Source organism: Larimichthys crocea, chromosome XXIII (genome assembly GCF_000972845.2).
Source record: "Larimichthys crocea isolate SSNF chromosome XXIII, L_crocea_2.0, whole genome shotgun sequence".
Classification (NCBI taxonomy): domain Eukaryota; kingdom Metazoa; phylum Chordata; class Actinopteri; family Sciaenidae; genus Larimichthys; species Larimichthys crocea.
The window spans coordinates 16358844-16380184 of NC_040033.1; the positions used below are offsets into that span (position 1 = coordinate 16358844).

At 40.8% G+C, this 21341-nt stretch overlaps 2 protein-coding genes and 1 long non-coding RNA gene across 4 annotated transcripts in view; all 3 read right to left on the bottom strand.

Moving 5' to 3' along the window:
- Positions 1–13608, bottom strand: part of arhgap29a (Rho GTPase activating protein 29a) — a 32243-nt gene extending 18635 nt beyond the window's left edge. The window contains exons 1-2 of the mRNA XM_019274867.2: positions 13343–13608; positions 11841–12237 (exon numbers count right to left, since the gene is read on the bottom strand). Coding sequence (XP_019130412.1) covers positions 11841–12138 — 298 coding nt within the window. The 5' untranslated portion in view covers positions 12139–12237; positions 13343–13608. The remainder of the gene's footprint in view (positions 1–11840; positions 12238–13342) is intronic.
- A 1851-nt stretch (positions 13609–15459) lies between these two features.
- On the bottom strand, positions 15460–18709 carry LOC109142148 (lymphoid enhancer-binding factor 1). 2 transcript variants are annotated; one of them, XM_027274292.1, is made up of 9 exons: positions 18580–18709; positions 17802–17948; positions 17679–17732; positions 16887–16954; positions 16708–16782; positions 16446–16596; positions 16148–16255; positions 16007–16061; positions 15461–15763 (listed from the first exon to the last, which is right to left on the bottom strand). In XM_027274292.1, exons 2-9 carry the CDS (start codon positions 17928–17930, stop codon positions 15516–15518), a joined length of 888 nt encoding a protein of 295 aa, XP_027130093.1. In that variant the 5' UTR covers positions 17931–17948; positions 18580–18709; the 3' UTR covers positions 15461–15515. The 2 variants fall into 2 exon arrangements, with proteins under 2 accessions (XP_019130371.2, XP_027130093.1); XM_019274826.2 differs by having other exon boundaries at positions 15460–15763; positions 17679–17948.
- Positions 18710–19423: 714 nt separating this feature from the next.
- Positions 19424–20316, bottom strand: LOC109142149 (uncharacterized). Its single transcript, XR_003461544.1, has 3 exons — positions 20244–20316; positions 19969–20042; positions 19424–19863 (listed from the first exon to the last, which is right to left on the bottom strand). It is a non-coding gene; the product is annotated as an uncharacterized LOC109142149 (long non-coding RNA).
- Positions 20317–21341: the final 1025 nt, after the last annotated feature.

A 21341-nucleotide genomic window follows, 5' to 3' on the forward strand; every position in this document is an offset into this window, starting at 1 on the left:
GGAGTGGGACAAATAGTGCCGCCAGTGGGGCTAATAATGCAGGCTCTGTGTGGCCGACATGACAATGCTAGGCTGAGGCCTGACCCGGAAATCCAGCCAACTGACTAGCAGGAGACAAGTTCAGGTTGACCAACGGGTCACAATAACACAACAATTATCAAACATCCAGTGTGAAGCTCTGAGAAAACAACAAAATATGCTACGTGTCAAAAAAAGTGGACCAGTGTTTGTTTCAACCTTTTTATAGGACTCTGGGAGCCCCTGTTTTTGGCTCAATTAATGAGGCAGGGTAGTCATACTGTGCCAAATGCTGCCGCTTTACTGACAATTTAAAATGTAGCCAATCAGCACACCCTGAAAATCAACATTGAGCCACTTCACATAAACCCAAAGATCTGGGGTGATTAAGTGGGTTGCAATAACTCCAGGAAATAACACATCAAAGAGGTCATGTTCTAATTCCAAGTGAACATTAAGCAAATGATCAACCCACAAACAAATAAACTCAGCAAACAGGCCGCTTAAAAACACAGACCCACCAAAATTATTACATAACACAAACACAAATCCCAGATTGTTCTACTACCACATGAACTACTCCATGCCAACATGCCCTGTTACTTCTAGGTTGCCAAAAACTTCTCCACGGGACCTGGAGAGTCCTATCCTTCACCATAGCGACCATCTTCATCCATCTTCATCAAATGTCATGTATAGCCCTTCTAAGTGCCAGGGATCTCATGGTTTTTGATGACGAAAGTATCTCATCCTTTTGTTTCAGCTGCCCAGCTCTTCATGAGGCAGGAAAAGGGCCAGCGGTGTGCATCTGGCACAACAACACACTAAACTGAGACTGAAATACTTAAATACAATCAATGCACATGGGTGTTACAGACAAGGTCATTCTCTTTGTTGGTAACTTGGATTACTACATTATGTGAAAAATGACTGTATCTGTACAATCCCGAGTAAAGAAGAAAAACTGTGCCAAGTGATTTTATGTTAGTATCACATACTCTTGTCATTTCTCTTCACAAACCCTTTGAATGGCATTTTCCCATTCCCACTGGCACAAATAAAACCACATTCTGAAATAAACTAATGACTAAAAATGATTCAAAATGTTAAATATTTTCCTTTAACTAGATGTTTTGGCAGTGATTATACTTTACTGTAAACAGAACTAAGTCTTCCCAAAGACCTCATCTCTCACAATTTTATACATGGACCCCAACCAACAATAATTTGATGAGGGTCAAAGTTTACAATGAGTTGCTTCAACCTCTAAGCCCTTAATTGGTCCTGGTCAGTTTAGATCCCATTTATGGGCATTATCCTTTCAATGACAAAATACACACAATGGCCTAAATCATCCCCACACAGGCTATACACCCCATTCATTGACCGAGTAACTGAATCCCAGGTCCTGGAGGCATCAAGACTGGCCAAGCTAGAGGTTTATTAAGGACGAGCCTAAACCATGAATGCCCACGAGACAGAGAGTCTTCCTTTGCAAAGCTCCATGGGCTTCAATCCTCAATGGAGGTTGTGTGGCCATCCTAAATGGAGGCTAATTAGCAAGACATTATGGTTGCGTCCACCAGCCCAGCAGGACGCAGGATAATGTACAGAGACTGATTATTTAACCCCTCAACTGCCATTCTCGGCAAGACACAAAGAGAAAAAGACTCGTTCCCACCAGGGAGGATCAGTTAAAGGAACATAATGTATTTTGTTTCAGCAGCGTTATTGCCATGTTTAAGATGAGAAAGAAAATTTGGTTGAAATATTAGGAGGTGAAATCAGAGGGGAAAATGGGTTTTTTAAAAAAAGAAAAAAAAAGCTGCTGGTTTTCCCCAGGAATGACCACTGGGTTTTGCATGAGGACTTTTTTGAGTGCTGAAAACCTAACTATTGTCCCTGGGGCCACTAGCAAACAGAGGAACTGGTCGCCTCATGGGTCTGCCACATGAAGCATTTATGGAACAATAAATCACAACGGCAGCTTTTCACTTTTCACGGGAAAGAATTGGAGTATGTGTGTATGGTCTTTGTCTGTGTGTGATGGTTAGCAGAGGGAGGATTGTAAGAAGTGATAGGGGAGGAGTTTTAGTGGGTATGGGGGAGGTTGTATCTTATTTGGGGTAGTACTCTCCCTTGGGATTTGTCCCAAATTTACCCCTGCACCCCACTTCCCTGCTTCAGTGGGGGTTATGAGAGAAGTAGAGAGTGAGAGACATTCCTGGGCATAATAAGCCTTGGTGAATGAAGGCTACAGGGGGATCAGACTCTGATCCTGATGAGAAGGAGGCCGCGGATCAGGAGCTGCTCTGAGGTTGCCAGTAACACATTGCCAGGTTTTTACTTCATTAGCGTCATGGAAACCCAACATTCCAGCCTCTTGTTTGGGAACGAAGATGGGAGTTGCATGAACGAGGGGTGGAGGGGGATCCATAATGAAAACATTGTCAGATCATTCACCATCAAGATGACACCTCAATACCAAAACATTCTGATGCCCTTCTGGAGTGGAGACTCTGACATTTACATGCTATGAACCTACATATATACAAACATAAGGCCATAGACTCTAATGTGATAACATTTTGTCCAGAGGATTCAGTATAGAAAGAACATCACATCTGTTGATTTAGTCTACGCCGTATGTGAGGAGGTAATACTGGTGAGCATGAAACCTGTAGTGAGAGCAATATTTTCTAGCTGGGACATTTATTAATTAGTATTATCAATTTTGTGGGGTATTCTCTACAACCCCCAAATGATTACAGTTTGTGAAATGATTTCCTTAGTACCCCACTAAAGGCGAGCACCTTTGTATATTAGCCTGCAATGTAAAGCTTGGTCATATGCATATTTGTCCAATTTTACCACACAGAACAACAGAGGTGGTCGCACCGTTGTGATGACATGGACATGGAAAGAGCTTGTTCCATTCTGACTTGTAATATACACAATGCCAATTTTGTATACACCGAAAAAAGGGCAACATCTGGAATATATGCATATTCTCCATACCAAAGGGAAGCTGCATTTGCACACAATGGATACACCATCTTTTTGTTGTGTAAAGTCATCCATGCTAAAAAAGATGCCGTTGCCTTTTCTTGAGTGTGTACCATAAGGGAACTCTCTCACTTTAGGCACTTAGCATCAATGGCTTGACTCTTTGAAGCACAAACCTTCCACTTGCGTCTGACACAATATGACTTGGCAACATTCCTTTCGCTCTGACCCTAGCTATGCTCAGTCATGCATTGCAAATCATGGGAGCAATGTGTTATTTATGCTTCAAAACATTTGAGGGAACAGAGGGGTGCTTATTGCCACAAAGCAAGTGTGAAATCACTAAACATGTCACAACTGAGCCTGCAGAGGTCTGATCAAATGGAAGCAGCTCATGGCAGAGGTGGCTAAATAGGATGCTGGGCTGGCTGGCCATGACCACTGTCAATCAAAACCTCTCAATGTGTCCTATTGAGTCAGACCACAGCTGGACATTCCAGCGACGCACCCCTAAATAACCAACTAGGACTCTGTAGTGGTAGTTGTTTCAAAGAAATTGTGCATTCATCAAAAACTATGGTATGGCTAGGTTTCAAGGGGCTCTTTTGAGACTTGCCCCCTTTTTTAAAGACAAGCAGCAAAATGTGGCTCTAATAATCAAATCACTGTGTGACTCGATAACCTTTGGTTTGTTCAAATGAATTCTTCTTTAATTGGCTGGGGTGAAATGCCACATTCTTCAGCATAACCGTCTCACCATGTACCACATTTTTAAGAGGTATTTATGCCTAAAATGACCCCATCATTTGAAACCAAATTGGAACTATTTGCCGGACAATAAGGGGATCTTGCAAAATGGGTCCACTTAACCTTTAACACTCAGGTAGGGTCACTGCAATGGGTGGCCCACACATCCCATGATATCCCCCTCCTCAACATACTTCCTGTGGTCAGTGGCCCTGGTCCACCTCTGTCGACAGACCACCGGTGCTCCACTCTACAGATTAGCAGATTACATGCAGCTGGTAAAAGGCAGAGGAACTTTGCCTTCCTAAACTTCTATGCTCATACCGAGGCATTCCCTGTTGCTTCACCTTTGAAGCTCTTTTTCCCATGACTGCATACACAAAGGGCTGCCGTTTAAAAAGAGCCCTAGGCTAGACACACAGCACCTTCCACCTAGGTGGGGGGCTTTTATGTTCCCACTCTGCAGGCTACTGCCTTTGTCAGGCTGGTTAGTTGTTAGCTGAGGAAACTATGAGGTATGAAAAATTATGCTCAATGAAGGTTGAAGGTATGAAATGCTTGATTTGACTATTTTGGAGGAACGTGAGATATAACCACATTTTGCAAACTCCAGTAATAAAGAGCTGATAGGGAATTGACAATTGTTGTAAAATTCATCTGTAAACTGGTAAAATGTCCCAAGATCTCTTTTTAGTCAACAGACACGTCTACCCATGCACATTTCTCTCTTTAGTCTTTAGCATATAAATGAGATACCCAGTGTGGAGTGAAGAATTTGTTTTTCCCCCTCTTTCATTTCTCTTTGGAGCTGTCTGTCACAGTGAGGAAAGACAGGCAACCTTTCTCTCTGGATATCCCCCCACATCTCCACCACCACCACCACCGCCTACTGTTGATGCAAAGCTCTGAAGGTTGGCATTCCAACTATGCTTTCTTTAAGAGAAACTGCAAATCCCCCCACCGTGCAAACCTCTAGCTGGCAGCCAAACTGATCAGGCATTAGGCTCAAGAGACTACAGTTGCTCCCCAAGCTGTGTAATGTAGGCAAAGGAACATCAGCAGGCCAAAGAGCAGGGAGAGCTGTCCAACAAGTCCAAAGACGGGCTCTTTTAGTACACCTGTCAAGGGGCTGAACTAGGAGGTGAGGGGGCTGAGGATGGGGGGCAAACAAAGCATTGAGAACAAGAAGACAGTGTTTAGCTTTATTTGCATCCTAATCCTGAGAGAATGGTCTTTGTGTGGTAGAAAGCTCACACTAGAAAACTTACTGTGATAACTGTCATTTAGTAAAATGTACTAAATAAAACAACTTTTTCTAATTCCAACTTTGGGCAATATTGAGGGATTGGGAGAACGAGTTGGTTTAATGCATACATCTGGAACACAGTTGATTATATAAAGGGAATTGGGACAAATATAACTAGCATTTAGAGAATATGTTCAGTCGGATGATAAAGAAAAAACATTTCTAGAGTTCAAGAAAAACAAGAGTCCTCTGTGAGCCCAAGGCACTGTTTGGTTTCTTACCATGGTTACAATTCATAGCTTGAGCAGACACAGGTCTTGCATAAGGGTGAAGGTATTCAGGGCCGTGGAGGCTGATCTACACCTGTCAGTCTTGTCAAAAGTACTAAACATTTTAAAAAGGGGCCTCCTGCATATATAGGGCCCCTTCTTCATTCAATACTAGTAATCAAATGTGCAGATTTAGAAGCTCCTGAATTCTATCCTAACAAACGGTAGAAAGAAAGGCGCGCATAGGTATTGTAGTTTGTGTGCTGTATTCTTAGGCAAGTTCAATCCTATCCCAATAGCTTCACTTTCCTCCCTTGCCCTTTTTACACTCCAATGGGACCTAATTTGAGTCTCACAAGACAGGGCAGACCCCAATTGGTCCTGGCTATGCTTCACGCTCAGTCTATTTACCTCTACATCAAACAGTGTCTCGGTTCCTTTCATTAAGCACAGCAACCGAGTTCCTGAACTTACAGAATGTTATGGACAAAGACGTTGGCTGGTTATCCTTCGCTCTCCCATCAGCTTCATTGGTCTTTAACAAGTTATGAGCTGTGCCCAGCATGGGGCTAACCCAGCCACATGCGAGCAGGCCCCAAGGTTGGCTCTGACAGAAAAACAAGGCCAATATACACAGCAGAGCCCTTCCTACACAGGGCATTACTGATGGCAGAAATGTATGAAAAAATAAATCGAATCAGTGAATATGATTGAGAAGGATTTATCAAAAATGGACTTTTAGACTACTGAATAGGGAGGCTGGAATACCTGTCATGCATAAGGTAGTGACTGTGTTGTTAGAAACGAGCAAGTGGTTTTTCATGTGACAAGACTTGGTAAAACCCATTACTTACCTTGATGACATGACAAAACTGAAATAAGCACCTGTCACCTACACCATCTAACTAGTTCACTGTGGCTGTTTTTTCTTCAAATTCCCCCTTGCAAAGCTGACTCGCAAAATTTTAATAACACACAGTTACAGGATATAGACAGTCGACTTATCTCTCACCACACGCATTTACACAACAAAACACATGGATTTAAGGCAGTCCATGTGATTTTGCCTCTTGATATAGGGATTTGTAATCTACAGCTCTTCTGCTGATCTATGATAAATACTTTGTCTTCAGTGCAGTCCATGTTTAGTGTCCACTAATTTATGTCCAGAAGAGCCTGCATCTACTTGAAAATCATTATATTCAATCTTCAATGTCCGACTGAGGAGTAGCAGAACAAGTCAAAGCAGCAGTTTCAACTTCTGGCATTTTTTATTTGTTCTTGTTTGATTCAAATAATTTAGCTGAGTTTATTTAATTTATTCATATAATATACCTAAATCAACTTTCCAGCGACTAATTAAGCATTTTTTATTCCAATAAAAACATTTCAACCACAAAAGACAAACATTCTACAAACCTTATTCAGAGGGTAATTAATTTGAGAAGGGCAAGGGAACAACTCCTGATCACACAACTACATGTTGGTTAAAACTGCCATCATTGTTCTTTTTCAGAATCAGAATCACTTTTATTCGCTAGGTATGTGAACACACACAAGGAATTTGCTTCCGGTTACACTTGGTACAGACATCAAAACATATATAGACACAGGCACAGTTAAAAAAAAACAAAAAAAAACAGAGGACTGAGGCCATCTTCACTGTCCCTACCCCATTAATGTTGGACAACTTTAACAGTGTAGACAAGAAGCTTCTGGTACCGAGTTTCTAAAATACAGCCCCTCATCAGAGAGCCCACGGTCCTTGGTTTCTCCTGTGCAGTGTGGGAATCCTGGAGTTTTATCTTAGTGTGTGGCAGACATCGACAGCCTCCTTGAACAAAGTTGCCCCGGCAAAAACAGTGCCCATAACCATAAATCCTACCAGAGGGAAGGAAGGAGAGAGACACACAGAGAGGGAGCTCCCTTGGGTTACAACTTGAAAACAACATACAAATCTTCAAGTGCAGTTGGGCTGTTAAACTTGTCAGCATGGTTTTGCCACCTGTACACAGTGTGCCATTGAACACATTGTGCACTGCCAAATGATAGCTGATGGTGCTCTGTACAGTATATGATTTCATGTTTTGTTTCCCTCGTGTAGAGGGGATAAATGGACCAGCCATATGTCACAATACTTTTAATCCCAGGGGGTAACAATCTAACTTAATCTATCCCTAGCACTGCGTCAATGCCGCTTTTGAAAAAAATAACACCCAAAACAATTAGGGTAATGTTATAAATCCTGCAAGGCAGCTTAGTTAAGAAGATAAGTGTGCAGTAAGATTAAATCAAGATCTTTAAAATATTTAATTTAAGGAATGTAACTTGATCTTTAAGAGATGACTTTAAAGTACTGTAAAGAAGGCTAGTTGTCTTGTGCTTGTGATAATTTACAGTGGCTTTAAAAATGGACACAGTAAAAGAACCATAAAAGGAACTTTTTGGAGGCAAGAAGAAGCTTGCAAGGCTTTACAATGTATCCAAGACCCAGTGGGATAAACTGTCTAAACAGAACACAGTTACAGCCATTAAGACAGTCTGGAATGGTTAGTGAAAAGCCCAAGTAGGGCTAATTTTAGGCTGGTATTTCACAAGGGGTGATTTAGAATACAAATCACTAAAATAGCATTTAGGTTTTCTCTGAGGACCCAGGCCAGAGTCACTTTCCCACAAAGCTTTAGCATCATTGCAGAATACTCAACAGGCTTCCAAAAAGAGAAAAAGCACTCGTTTCCCAGATCTTTACAGCATATTTCAACTAAAGGCACAAAAATTAAGACAAAATGCAACTTAGTAAAGTTTCACATCACTGCAACCATTTTCAGTACAGCCTTTGATTTGAAGGGGGAAAAAAGAAACCTTAAGTATTTTTGTCTCTCTGCCATAAAATTGTAACTCAATAAGTGTTCACGTGCATTACAGTGTATCATTGAACATTATGCAACACATGCAGGACATTTTTAGTAGGGATCTATTATTCATTAAAACCCAGTACCGCACATTCACTGTGAGGAGAGGGCCTTCAAAATCCATACTGATTAACTGAGGACACTTATGACTCAGTGCTGATATGTGAAGTGTGGGGGTGCATACGAGTCATACATTAACATTGATGGTTTAAAACTGTGACTAATAATGATGGAGCTGTGAAAACCTTGCTTTCATGCATGCTTAATACACAGTTTCCTAGAAAGAATGCCTGGGGTTGCGCAATATTTACTTTCTTAGATTGAGGTGCATTGGCAGAATGGCTTATTAGCCACAACCATGTTTGGACAGTTTGACATTCATGTACTGCACTGAATACTGGCATGGATTTCCTCAGATAATGTATGCTTGAATACATGATTTTAAAACACATTGATGTCACACTGTCAGAGGTTTTTTCTGGGTGTTTGTTCTGTAGATACGCAGGTTATGTGAGACGGGGGAAGTACGAGTGGTATGTAAGATTGTATATAATTACATACGGATAGTTGCTGTTTAGTGAATTGTTCATTGTATCCATGAAGCATGTAGCATGCAAACTAAAAAGCCCTCCTGTAAACACAGTGTGTCACTGAGTGAACAGCTTGCTAGTGCAGTTTTCATTCTTAAGCAGCTGACACACAAAATTGGCCATCGTTCTGCTTGGCAGAGTCAGAGCATGAAAACATATGACACACCTGTCCTCGTCAGGCAGGCAGCCACAACAATACAGCCTCACTCTTAAAATAGGTGGTGAGGTGCACAAAAATCTTTGCGTAGCTCCTGCAAAACACAGCAACTGCAAAACAGTTTGAGTCTGTTGTTTTCTGAAAGGAAAACACGCCAGGGCCAAATGTTTGCCACGCTAATCTTATGATAGGAGAGCTTCAGAGGCCCCATTCAATGTCACAAACACAAAGGCCGGAGGGACCACCTCCACAGCATCATCTGATCTCCTAACGTCCTCTGTGACCCCAGTTAAGAGCAACCTTCAAAATAATAATCCCCTCCAATTACTGGCATGTCCTTCACAAGTGGCTATTGGACATGGTTGCGACCTTAAAGAAGAATGTAAATATCTGTGTTGCTGCGGAGATGCTGTGAAGAGAGCTCAACACTGACCTGACAACAATCAAGGCACATAAACAATTTTTTTCTCAGGAACTAGTCGAAGAAACAAAATTCGGTCATGCGTCATTGACTACAACCACAACAGCAGCCACGTTATAATTACCATTTATGGTTGATGTGCATTGCCAGAAAAATAAACATTTTTTTTCTAAGTAAAACATTCTTAATGGAATTGGCCAAAGAAACCCCAGAGGGACCAATCCCACAGGCCACAGCTATTCTTGACTTGGGAAAGAAGTATCATTTCTGGAAAAGTTGCCTGTTAGCAGCAGCATGCTAGTCTGGAGATGCCTCGTGGGACAATGGGTGTCAGACTCACATCGTTGACTGTGAATGCAAGCACTGTTGCGAGGGCTACAAGGCTCTCAACTGAATATTGCTCTTGACTATTGTCCCTGCGTGGTAAAAAAAAAAAAAAGGGGTTTCAGTGAGTGGCCAGGGTAATGAGAGGTTTGAACTATTGTGAAGCGCTGCAGAGACAATATGGCCATAAATTAGGGCCGGATTTAAATCACATCTAATCACAGCTCAAGTCAGTGACTCCTAACAATCTGATAGCAAGCTCTGCTAAAGACGAGAGTGTTAGACCTCAACAATGACACTTTGAAGATGTTTATTGACGACAAGCACAAACCGACCTGAAATGATCAACTGAATAAAAAGACCTCCAATATGATCTGTGTGTTGGTGTGGGATCATCACTGATTTGTCAAGCACTCTACACTCAGGCACAATGGTCTCTTTGGAGTGGAGAGGTCTATTTTCTTCATCATAATCAGCCCATTTGCCTAAATCTGCTCTTTCCTGCATTTAAGCCCTCTAATGGGAATACTGTTCCTTAAAATCACGTGTTGGCCCCTCTGTGACTGCATTTGCAAAATTGAGCTTGCGCTTACTGGACCCGTAAATTGTCTGCAGTTACATTAGCAGAAGCGAGAGCTGACAGACGCTGAATGATGTCCTTAGTGAGTGTGTTTTTAAGGCCATTTAAGGTACGATGTTCTAAAGTTCTACATGTGGTTCACGCAGTTGTTATTTAGAGAGAACACAGATTATAAACCGGTTCTTAAAAGGCAAGCAGCACGGGCAAAAAGTCTAGTATGACAGCTATGCAACCTTATTACATAGCAAGAACCTGTGTGTGCATGTTGTGTGTTCACCACCTTTGATCTGCTACTAAACAAACAATTACAAGTCTATCCGTGGTGGATTACACTTGAGTAAGTCAAAGACAGAAAATATGTGGCGATGAGAGCTCTTGGTATATGTCCTTCAAACCAACCTTTTTTTTTGCTTCACAAAGCTGCAGACATCGATCTCTTGCACATGACGGTTTACCGATTTGATCCTCTGCACTGTGACGGGTCACGAAAAGTCTCTCAATCTTAAAAAGTGCTGCAAGTCCTACTCTCTATAATGTCCAGCTGGGTCAAGCACCTTTACTGACCTCTCCAGACAAAAAACAAAGCCTGGAATTCCTTTTTTTTCCCTTCCAGGGCTTGGGTGTCATGGCACAGTGTGGTAATGAGGGCGGGTGTGTAACACCACCACCACATGCAACTTCACCTCATCTTATTTAGACCTTTCTTACCAGGACTGGGGATTAACGCATCTGAGTCTGAGCCAAAAGTCAACAATGAACATAGCAAGTCAGGAATGTAATAACCACCCACACAAATATACACATTCACACAGACAGCAGCAGCCGTGCCTCTGAACTTCCCTGTGGTTGATTACTTACTGTCTTTGAGGGTTTTTTGTCCACAAAAAGCTTGAGCATTAACGTTTCTGTGGTTTAGAACAAAGTTATATTCAATTCTGAAGATTTAAGAGAGAATGTCTGAAGCAAACCTGATTATATCAAGTTAAAAATGTCTTTAAGATAACTCAAAACGTTCACTGCGTCGTAATTTATCAAATGTTTTACTAACAGTTTTGAGAGAGACAAGTGAATACACGTTCCCTGTATTTTTTACTTCATATACGGAAACAAAGAGGGCAAGAACCAAACTAACAGTGAGATAAGGCTGGTTGACTGACCGTACAGTCAAGGCCAAAGCGGGATAAAACAGGTGGATAGACATTGTGTGTGTACACTGTGGTGAAAGCAACAGTGTACACAAGAGTTGACTGACAGCTAACCTCTGTTATAAGTCAGCTTTGGCTGATAGTGTTTACACCACTTTTTTCCTCCCTTTACACAGCCACAAGTTCAGATTTTAAAGGGTGTGCAGGTCTTGTTTATGAGGCAAAAAATAATAATAGGGCAGGGTTTGCCCACAATGATGGGTTCATGTTATTACAGGAAACAGGTAAACAAGTTGACATGTCATGGCTAATACGTAGAAGCAACATGTGTTATTAAAAGCCTGCATCCACAACAGAGTCATAAAGCACAGCACACGCAATGCCACATTTCCGTCTATGCCATAGTTCACTCTTTCCAAACTTACCTTTGGAGTTGAAAACTTCTTTGAGTTGTAGAAGCACATCAGCAAACTTGCGCACGTCGCTGACCAGCTGCATAATATAGATTGGGTCTGAGGCGGGGATATCTGGGCTGTCTGAGCTCACTGAGCCACTTTTGGAGACCCTGCCTGGCACCCAGGGGCCCACGCTGACAGGACTCGCTGAACCCAAGCTGGAGCTGGAGAGTCGGGAGATACCCAGAGGAAGTTTGGTTCCACTCCCACCACCACCGCCGCTTCCTGATCCTCCACCTGTACTCTGGCGCAGCATGGCAGCCAGCATGTCTTACTGGTCCAGTGGCCCTCAGGCCTGGTGACTGTTATCCTGCAGTTCAGCTCTGTTCTCAGACCCAGCACTGCACCACAACAGGGATGAAGGATGCTACCAAAGGAGGAAAAAAAGAGAAGGCTCTAAACTCTGACAAGAACCACTTGAAACACTCAACAAAACCCTGAAAGCATGAAACAGGTTGTCTCTGCCATTTGTTAAAAATATTCAAACACCTCAATCTTCCATATTTCACAGGTAGCATGCTGTTTTGAACGGTGTGTGAGGTAATTCAATCAACTAGTTGTTGTAATGCACAACAGGTCTCAGTATTCTTGATCTTAATGCAGTAATGATATAAATTACAACCCAGAACATAATCTGACAGAGCAAACCAGTCTTTAACCGTGATACCAAACATGGAGTTATCCTTCAGCAGTCACACCATGACTATGTTTGGCTGTGATTCACATGCAACACTCCACAAATGAAACTCATATAATCTATCAGAATATATTAGTAGATATATTGGAAGTTTGTAATGACAGTTATCACACTTATACATCCTCTGTGATGTGACGGCTGATGTGATTTAATTTGATGGAATAAAAAATTACAGTTTAATACAGGTGTTCCCATCTGTAGTGAGTGTAGGCGTGCACAGGTAATTAAAGAACACGACACTGCTGCTTGTAAATCACATACTGTCTTCATTATCTTATCTTACAGCTGATTGAAACAAGGCCCGTTAAGACCCCGTCGGGTCATTAAGGTCGACTAGTTAATTCAGGGTTCATAAAAATACCAAGCAACACTTTTGACATAACATTTCCACTTCTACATCCAACCTCGGACTGCTGAACCGCGGCCACCATTTGCGTTTTAACGTTAAACGTTAGCTTGGAAGACAAACCTAAAATTTGGGGTTTTTGCACTAATGCTTCGTGTATAAAATTGATGTGTTAATTGGAAATAACATGTTTAAAAAGTAATTTCCCCTCGAGAACAAGTAATGTGCCGGCTACATACCGGCAAAAGGCAGCATTAAAGTAGTAAAGTGAATGTTCGCGTGAATTTCAGTGTAAAAAACAGGCAGCTAACTTACCCACCGTGTCCAAACACTTCTCCTCTATCTTTAAATGTTATGGCACATTATTTATTAGCAGCTGTTCGCTTTCGTAACTACTTAAACTAAAAGTTATCAGACAGCGTTACACACCTGCCGCTGGATCCTGAAACATTTCAGCCGAAGAAAATCCTGAAGCAAAAAAAAAAAAAAAAAAAAAAGTCACGATGGCCAATCTTGAGAAATTAATCCACAACCGCCGCGCTGTCCGTGTGTCTCACAGCCGTGTCCCCCGAAGCCCCTCACTGTCTGTCCGGCTCGGCTCCTGTCTCCATGTGAAGTAGGCTGTAACTTCTGATTTGTGTGTGTGTGTGTGTGTGTGGGTGCTTCGAGTAGCGTCCTCCCTTAACAACAGGTGTCCAGAGTTTTAAAGTTTCAAGGCACCCATAATAAAACGTGACATATCCGGTTAGACCTTTCAAAACAAAAGCATGGACTGGAACTACTTGCTGCATGACAGTGTGTTGGGGGTAAGACTGTATTTTTTTTTTTAAACGTGTAAAATCCAAGTCTCAAAACACATTTATGTCAACTATGTCATTAATACCAGCCTAAATGAAAAAAGCTCATGCATACAGTGTGTGTGTAAAACAAGATTTTTCCGAGTGAGACGTGTTAAGCTTTTACTTTGAACTCAAAATCACTTTACTTCCGGTATCATTCTGACAGACCTGAAATCTGAAATATCTCGAATACGTCACTGTTCAAGATTACAGACTCAATAAAAGTCCAATAACGTGCACAAAGCAGCCCGATTAGCATTTTATTTGTGCAGAGGATGCGCAGAGATACATTGCTACACACACACTTTACTACGTTTGCCTGGGTTGTAAATCCCTGCACTTTATATAGAGGCCTGCTTGAACAGCAGGTGTGTGTGTGTGTGTTGCAGTCACAGTTTGCACTGCTCCTGAGCACAACACACAACTCTTCATGCTAGTAAAGAAGTCTTAAATCTTAAAGCAAAGCTTTAGTTTATTTTAACACACAAACTACCAACTTTCCATCTATAACGCTATTATTATTATTATTATTATTATTATTATTATTATTATTATTATTATTATTATTTCAATATGCTTCCACTGTATGTGGTAATAAAAAAAGAAAGACAGATTTGGGTCTTCAACCTTTGAGTTATTTAAAATGGATCCGGAACTGGAGGTTTCAAGCACCACAGTGCACATGGCTGACATCTGCTGGTGACATTCCTATAATGTCAGTCCAATGAGATTCATTATGTCATTTGTTAATCTTAATATTTTACAATAAGTAAGAGCATCGTTGTGCTTTGGTCAAAATGAGATTAGAGATTATATCATAGACACATCTTTACACACTACTGCACGTGTGCCTGACCACTGGAGCTGTTTATGGAGTACATGTGGTCTATTTAGTTAGTCTAAAGCAGGGATGTAATTCTGAAAATGTTTTTTTATGAAATATTATGAACCTGAAAGATAAGTCCAATTTCAAGTTGCTCATTTATACGTGTGCATTATAACTTACAGATTACAGTGTGTCTACAGGCACAGAACATAATGAGTCTAATAATGGTGCTGAATATTGTATTCTACTGAAACCTGCTGCGAACACACACCGAGCACACAAAGGTTTCACATTCACCTCTAACAGGAGATAAACAGGAAACTCTTCACTCTGTCCACTCATCTCCTTTTTGACAAAGACATGTTGGGTAATGACGGAGCCACAGAGTGTAATGCTGACAGCACGTAGAACAGTGAAGTAGCTGTAGAACATTTGAAGTAGCTGCTACTTTTATAGAAAAAATGCAGTTAAAGGTCCAGCATGGAACATTTTGTGGCATCTAGTGATGATGCTACTAAATTTGCCAGGGTGATGCCACTAAATGCCCACCCTCTCATTTCAAGCATAAAGGAGAAACTACGCTGGCCAAAACTCCTGACGAATGCAAAAGGTCCAATGTAGAGCCAGTGTTTGTTTTGTCCACTCTGGGCTGCTGTAGAAACATGGTGGTTCAACATGGTGAACTCCGTGGAAGAGGACCTGCTCCCTCTGTAGTTATAAAGTTTCATTCTAAGGTAAGATAAATATAACAATTCTTATTTTCAGGTGATTATGCACTAACTTTCTGTCAATAACTCCCCTTAGATGTTATACACTGGACCTTTAACATCATTTTTAAACTTTGCAAATCAGCAGATGCACTAACAGTTAATTTTTTTTTTTTTTTAATTTTAATGAACACTGTGTTAAACAAAAACAGATGCTTCGAGCTGCTCCATTATTGGGCATTATTGAGTGTAGCAGGGAAGACATTTTGCCACGAAGAAGAGGGGACCTTATACATCTGTGGATGGTACAACAGATGTAGAGGGGCAGCCACTGGAATCCAGGGTGGTGGCAGCTGCAGGACGACGGTGCTGCGGCCTGGCTCCTTCACACCTGTCTGCAGGTGTGGAATGTTCATCGCACCTGCCAGTGTGTGTGGAGCCATGATCAGCCTCTTGTCCTCTGGCCTGAATGCAGATGCTGCAACACAAACAAAAACACTGATCAGTTTTTAAACTTTAAAAAATGAGACACTGCTTCTTAAATGTGCATTAAACGACATTTTAATACTAATATTGAATCAAACGACATTTAACTCTGCTCTCTCGCTTTTGTATAAAATACATCTTTCAGTCTTCAGATACAAAGAACCCTTGTGCCTCAGTGTTATTGTTCACATTGTTCAGTACTATACAGCATAAAGAAATAAATATTCAGTCTTACCTTCAGCTGTGGAAGCATTTCTCTGGCATCCCACCTTCTTCTTCTTCTTTTTGCCCTACACAAAAACAAACACATCAGACTTTCCTTCAGATATCAGCTGATACAAACTCTGTGAGCTGTGTGTGAGCACAGTGTACTTACATAGTTGTTCTTGTGTGTCCATTCGGGGTGTTGCTGGGCGTGAAGGTCTTTTTCTTTTTGGGCCTGTTTGTAGTATTTGTCCTTCTCCTCAACTGTCAGAGACTTCCACTGTGGACGGACGACAACACACTGTCAGTAAGCACACACACACAGTTACAGGCTTGTGCATGCACAAACATGAGCATACAAACATATTAACAGACATTAATATGCACACACGTTCACATTAATGAGTTTGTGCTTTGCAAACCTCGTCAGTACATCTGAGTTATCAAACATACAGAGCCAACACACGTACCCTCTGTCCCAGGGTGGCGTTCACAGCCGCAATCCCTCTGATCCGCACTTCGGCCTCAAAATTTGGCCTCTGCTCTTTCAAAAAGAGCATAAAGGCATTTGGAGGCTTCTTTATGTACTGCTGGTCATCCTCCTGCTTGACTTCACGCTTTCTGCAGGACAAAAATTTAGAGTCAGCTCGTTTTACCACTGTGTGAAACTGTGAGGAAACAAGTCTCTCCAAAAGAAGAACATTTTGACCAAAACCGTCAGAGCAAACTTACTTTGAGGTGGAGGTGGGTGGTGCAGGGGGGGCATAGCCAGGAGGAGCAAGAGCCTCTGGTGGAAGCTGGTCATTCCTGCACAGAAACAGATACACACTTTAGACAGTAGAAAGAGTGTGTGACGACACAAGCTGCGTTTACTCACTGTGTTTATTTGCATTTATGTGTGCGTTACTTACAATTTGCCATCACAGCGCAGGTTATGCCCTAAGCCTTTAGGCAGTCTCACCACTGGTGGATTATTATACTGGAGACACAAACACACAGAGAACAGGTGATCAGACAAGCTGCAGTGTGTCATCTGTCCACCAGATGTCAGGATTTCCCCTAATAACTGGAGAATTTACAACACACACATATGTGACCAGAATATGTCTGCATGGTTCTGCAGAGGGTCAAAGGGGTCAGGAGTGTGTATCCATGTGAAGGTCAGGTGACCACAGCACAAAAACCTAAACAAGGGTCAAAATAATTCACTGGAAATATAACAGCATGTTCAGTGAAAATCAGACTGAGCATCACAGAGACACATTACTGTCAGTATGAGGAGAGTGTTTTGGCCTGCTCAGACACTTTCCATGTTTCATCTTTCAGGATTCATCTTCACCAAAACACTTGCATGATAACAAGGAGGCTGTATTAGCAACATATATGAAAGCAATAACTGAAGGTTTGTCACAGGGATGAGAACCATGTTGAATGTTCTCTTGTTTCTTATAATTATTCAACTCTCTCTTGTGCTTGGCTCAGTGTGATATGGCTCAGATTTCTCTTCACAGGAGGGATATTATGGTCAGTAATTACTGGGAGATTGGGGATCGATTCATTATTTGGTCTCTTTTCAGAAAACTGTAGTACAGTCCATGTTTTCCTCCTCATTTTATTTTGAAGACAGCTTCACTACACTGAGCTCTTGTGAATTATTACTTTTGAATAATTAATTTATCCCCAACCCATACTTAGTCTCTTACCTGTTCCTGGCTAGAGGCACCTGCCTCACTGTATAGGGGAACTGGCTGTACAGTGGCATGCTTGTCATAACCTCCAACCTGACTCTCTGCTGGCTGAGTGGTGTTGTGCTGTAGCTCAGCAAGTTGGGCAGGAGTCAGCATGTCTCCTAACATGTCGTTAAGAGTTGAGAGCACCTCTCCCCACTCCATCTCTGCTATTATACGCTCAAATTCCTGTCTGATCTCTCTCTCAAGCATGATTTGATCCTCCATTGCACTTGTTATGGACTCCTGTCACACACAATGATAGGAAGCTGCTTTTGGGACCCTCTTATGGGGATAACATAATATATTTTATATCATATTATACAAATCCATGGATATGTTGCATGTCGTAATTCACTACATTCTACTAGATATAGATTTTACAACAACAGTATAAAGATGTAATTGGCTACACCTACAACATTAAAATGTCACATCTTCATGCATCATTAATAATATTATAATGTATATCATGATATGACACTTAACACTACTTTTATATTGCTGTTACTTTAAGATTTGAAGGCTGCTAGGACATTTACTTGTATAATATGTATGTTTATGTTGTAATATTGGTAGTTTTACTTCACTAATAAAGGATTTGATATCAATGTTATACTGAAGTTGTGTACTTGTGAGTCCACACTATTTTCATACGTTACATGCATTTTGCTGATAATAATTTTGCACTTTAGCTAAGCACAATGTTGGATTTACATGAAGTATTTTCACACTGTGGTATTACTAATTTTACTGATTACTGTTACTGTTAGCTGAGAGTCAAAAGTATCCCTCAAAGCTTAATTTTGAGGGATTGTTATGTAAAAGTCTGATAGTTGGTTAATATTAATGAAGAGCTCTCAGTTGAACTACTTACCTAACAGCTTTAGTGTTTACTGTCGGTTCAGCTCACTCTCATTCTTCAGGTTTGGATATTTCACCTTTCCTTCAGTTGTGAGGCTCTGCGTACATCTGACTGAGTTCATCTGACTCTCACTGTCTTATATATTCTGTATGAGCCTTCCATGATGAACTCACCACATTCCGATATTCTACTCTAATTTATGAACTGGAATGCTTCACTGGTAACCATGACAACCATTATGGACGTCCCATAAAATATTGAATACTGAAATATTCTTTATTTCAGTCTGGACCTGAAAAAGATATCCACACATGTTCATAATCATAAACTTTAATAGGATTATATAAGAGCTGCACCAATATGTGCTGTACATGAAACTTAATAAAAATTACCCAAAATGTTTAAAACACTCAAACAGATTAACAAACCTTTTAAAATATTTTAACCATTTAAAGATAAGATGGTTGACCCCACACCACGCCACATGCCATGGGGCGGTAGGCAAACTACAGCAGGTCTAGTGAGATGGTTACCTGAGGTTCGAGATGTACCAAAACCAGTCTCTCTAAGACTTTCATAATGTAGGACGTCAAGGCAACAGGTCTATAGTCATTGAGCACAGATGGATGAGACTTCTTGGGTACACTGAAATACACTGAATAAATTTCGGGCAGGATTTCCATCCATTAAATTTATGTAGCCCCAACTTGAACTAAGTACCTCCTTGTAATATGATTTAATTGAGTTGGTTGAACTCATCTTTATCAAACACAGCCAAAATAAATTAAGTACATTAACTGACCTAAACTGATTTACATTTGTACAACTCAAACTAATATAGTTGGTCTAAAATAAAATTCTTTCATAACACAAAATTAGGTTCATGTGTTTTTATTTAAAATGAATAAAAACTCACTCATACAAATATATACATATATAAATAGAGAAGAAAACCATCCATGCTGACTGTCGCTGACTGTGTGGACAGCCTCTTATGAAAACAGCTTGGTTTTCAGCTGCTGTATCTTTGCATTCAGCTTGTGTCCATCCAAGTTCATAATGATCTTCTGGAAAAACTCAAAGGTGTACTTGAGTTTTTCGGTAAAGGCTAGATCATAAAAAAGCCCAAACAGCATGATGAACCCCTATGATGACACTGCCAACATTGTTGAGGACTTTAATGCCCTCAATCACAACTCCCACGTCCTCTGGCTCCTCATGTCCATCTCTTCGGATTGTGTAAATCCCCACGACTGTGGTGGCAATGTCCTTCTCTGCATCCTCAGCTGCAGAGGACTGAACAACAACACAGCAAACAAATATAAGTAAAACGCTAAACAACAAACGTTATGTTGCATGTTTACAATTATACTACACGAGAAAGAATTGTAATAAACTTACACATCTGGGTCTTCACTGACATAGACAACAAGGCTTCTCAGGATGCACTCCCTCCTTATGTTGATGTCAATGCGCTAAAACATGGGTGACAAAGATATCTGGTTGTGATGGTGGTGCAGGGATTAGAGCAGTCTAAAGATCAGTAGGTTTTTGTGAAAAAAAAAAATCAAATTAGTAATTTAGTAAAAGAAAGTAGACATGAAAATTATAGCTGCACTAGGTAGATTTGAGAAATTAGTAAGAGCATGCAAGGTTTTCAAACATTGACCTCCTACCTTCAGGCCTCCGTCTTGCTGAGATTTAAAGAATAAATCAAATCAAATCAAATCTTATTTGTATAGCCCAAATTTACAAAACACATTTAGCCTCGGAGGGTACAGGACAAATCAACACAAACATATTGTAACAATTACAATGAATGATAAAATGACAATGAATTACAATGAATGATAAAATTATTACAGTAGCAGTGGAACCTGTGATGAGATAGATCATCAACTAACTATAAACTGTAATGGAGATATGGTAACAATAATGACAGTAATATAGTGTAGTGGACGTCATGCAGGACCACAGCAGCAGCCATGATCCATGAGAACCTGCTGGATGACAGAGCACAGATATTCCGGGGAAGAAGTTTAGTTAGTAACATGCATGGTGCCTGACCATTGTATGTAAGGGGAAGAACTTTAAATTCTATTCTAGATTTAACAGGTAGCCAATGCAAGGAAGCCAAAATGGGAGAGATGTGATCTCTGATCTTGGTTCCTGTCAGAACAAGTGCAGCAACATTCTGAATTAACTGCAAAGACCTGAGAAACTTACTGGAGCAGCCTGTGTCAAATGCGGCACTAAGATCTAACAGGACAAGTACAGAGATGAGTCCTTTGTCTGATGCCATTAGGAGGTCATTTGTAACTTTGACTAATGCGGTCTCTGTGCTATGATGCACTCTAAATCCTGACTGAAAATCCTCAAATAAACTGTTCTTATGGAGAAAGTGACACAGCTGATTAGCTACAGCTTTCTCAAGTATCTTAGAGAGAAAGGGAAGGTTTGATATCGGTCTGTAATTGACTAAAACCTCTGGATCTAGAGTGGGCTTTTTAAGAAGAGGTTTAATTACAGCTACTTTAAAGGGCTGTGGTACATATCCCTATAACAAAGACAGATTAATCATATGGGGGTCTAAGAGACAGGTTGATGGCTTAGATGAAGAAATTATTAAAGTTATTTGATGAAGGTCGATGGGAGAAAAACAGTATAAATATATATCAGGTTTTACAGCTATTTCCAAACTTGCTGTGTAAGAATGCAGATCAGTGCCTGCTGAGGGCAAGAGGTGATGGATTTTGTCTCTAATAGTTATAATT

Bases quoted from the DNA above. Each gene is read 5' to 3' on its own strand.
- LOC109142148 (XM_019274826.2), bottom strand. From the start codon at position 17,930: ATGGAGGATCAAATCATGCTTGAGAGAGAGATCAGACAGGAATTTGAG. The intron at 16,783-16,886 runs GTAAGTAACGCA...GTTTCTGTGCAG, and splicing joins CTGCGCTGTGATGGCAAATT to GAATGACCAGCTTCCACCAG. The intron at 16,256-16,445 runs GTACGTGTGTTG...GTCCGTCCACAG, and splicing joins ACGCCACCCTGGGACAGAGG to TGGAAGTCTCTGACAGTTGA.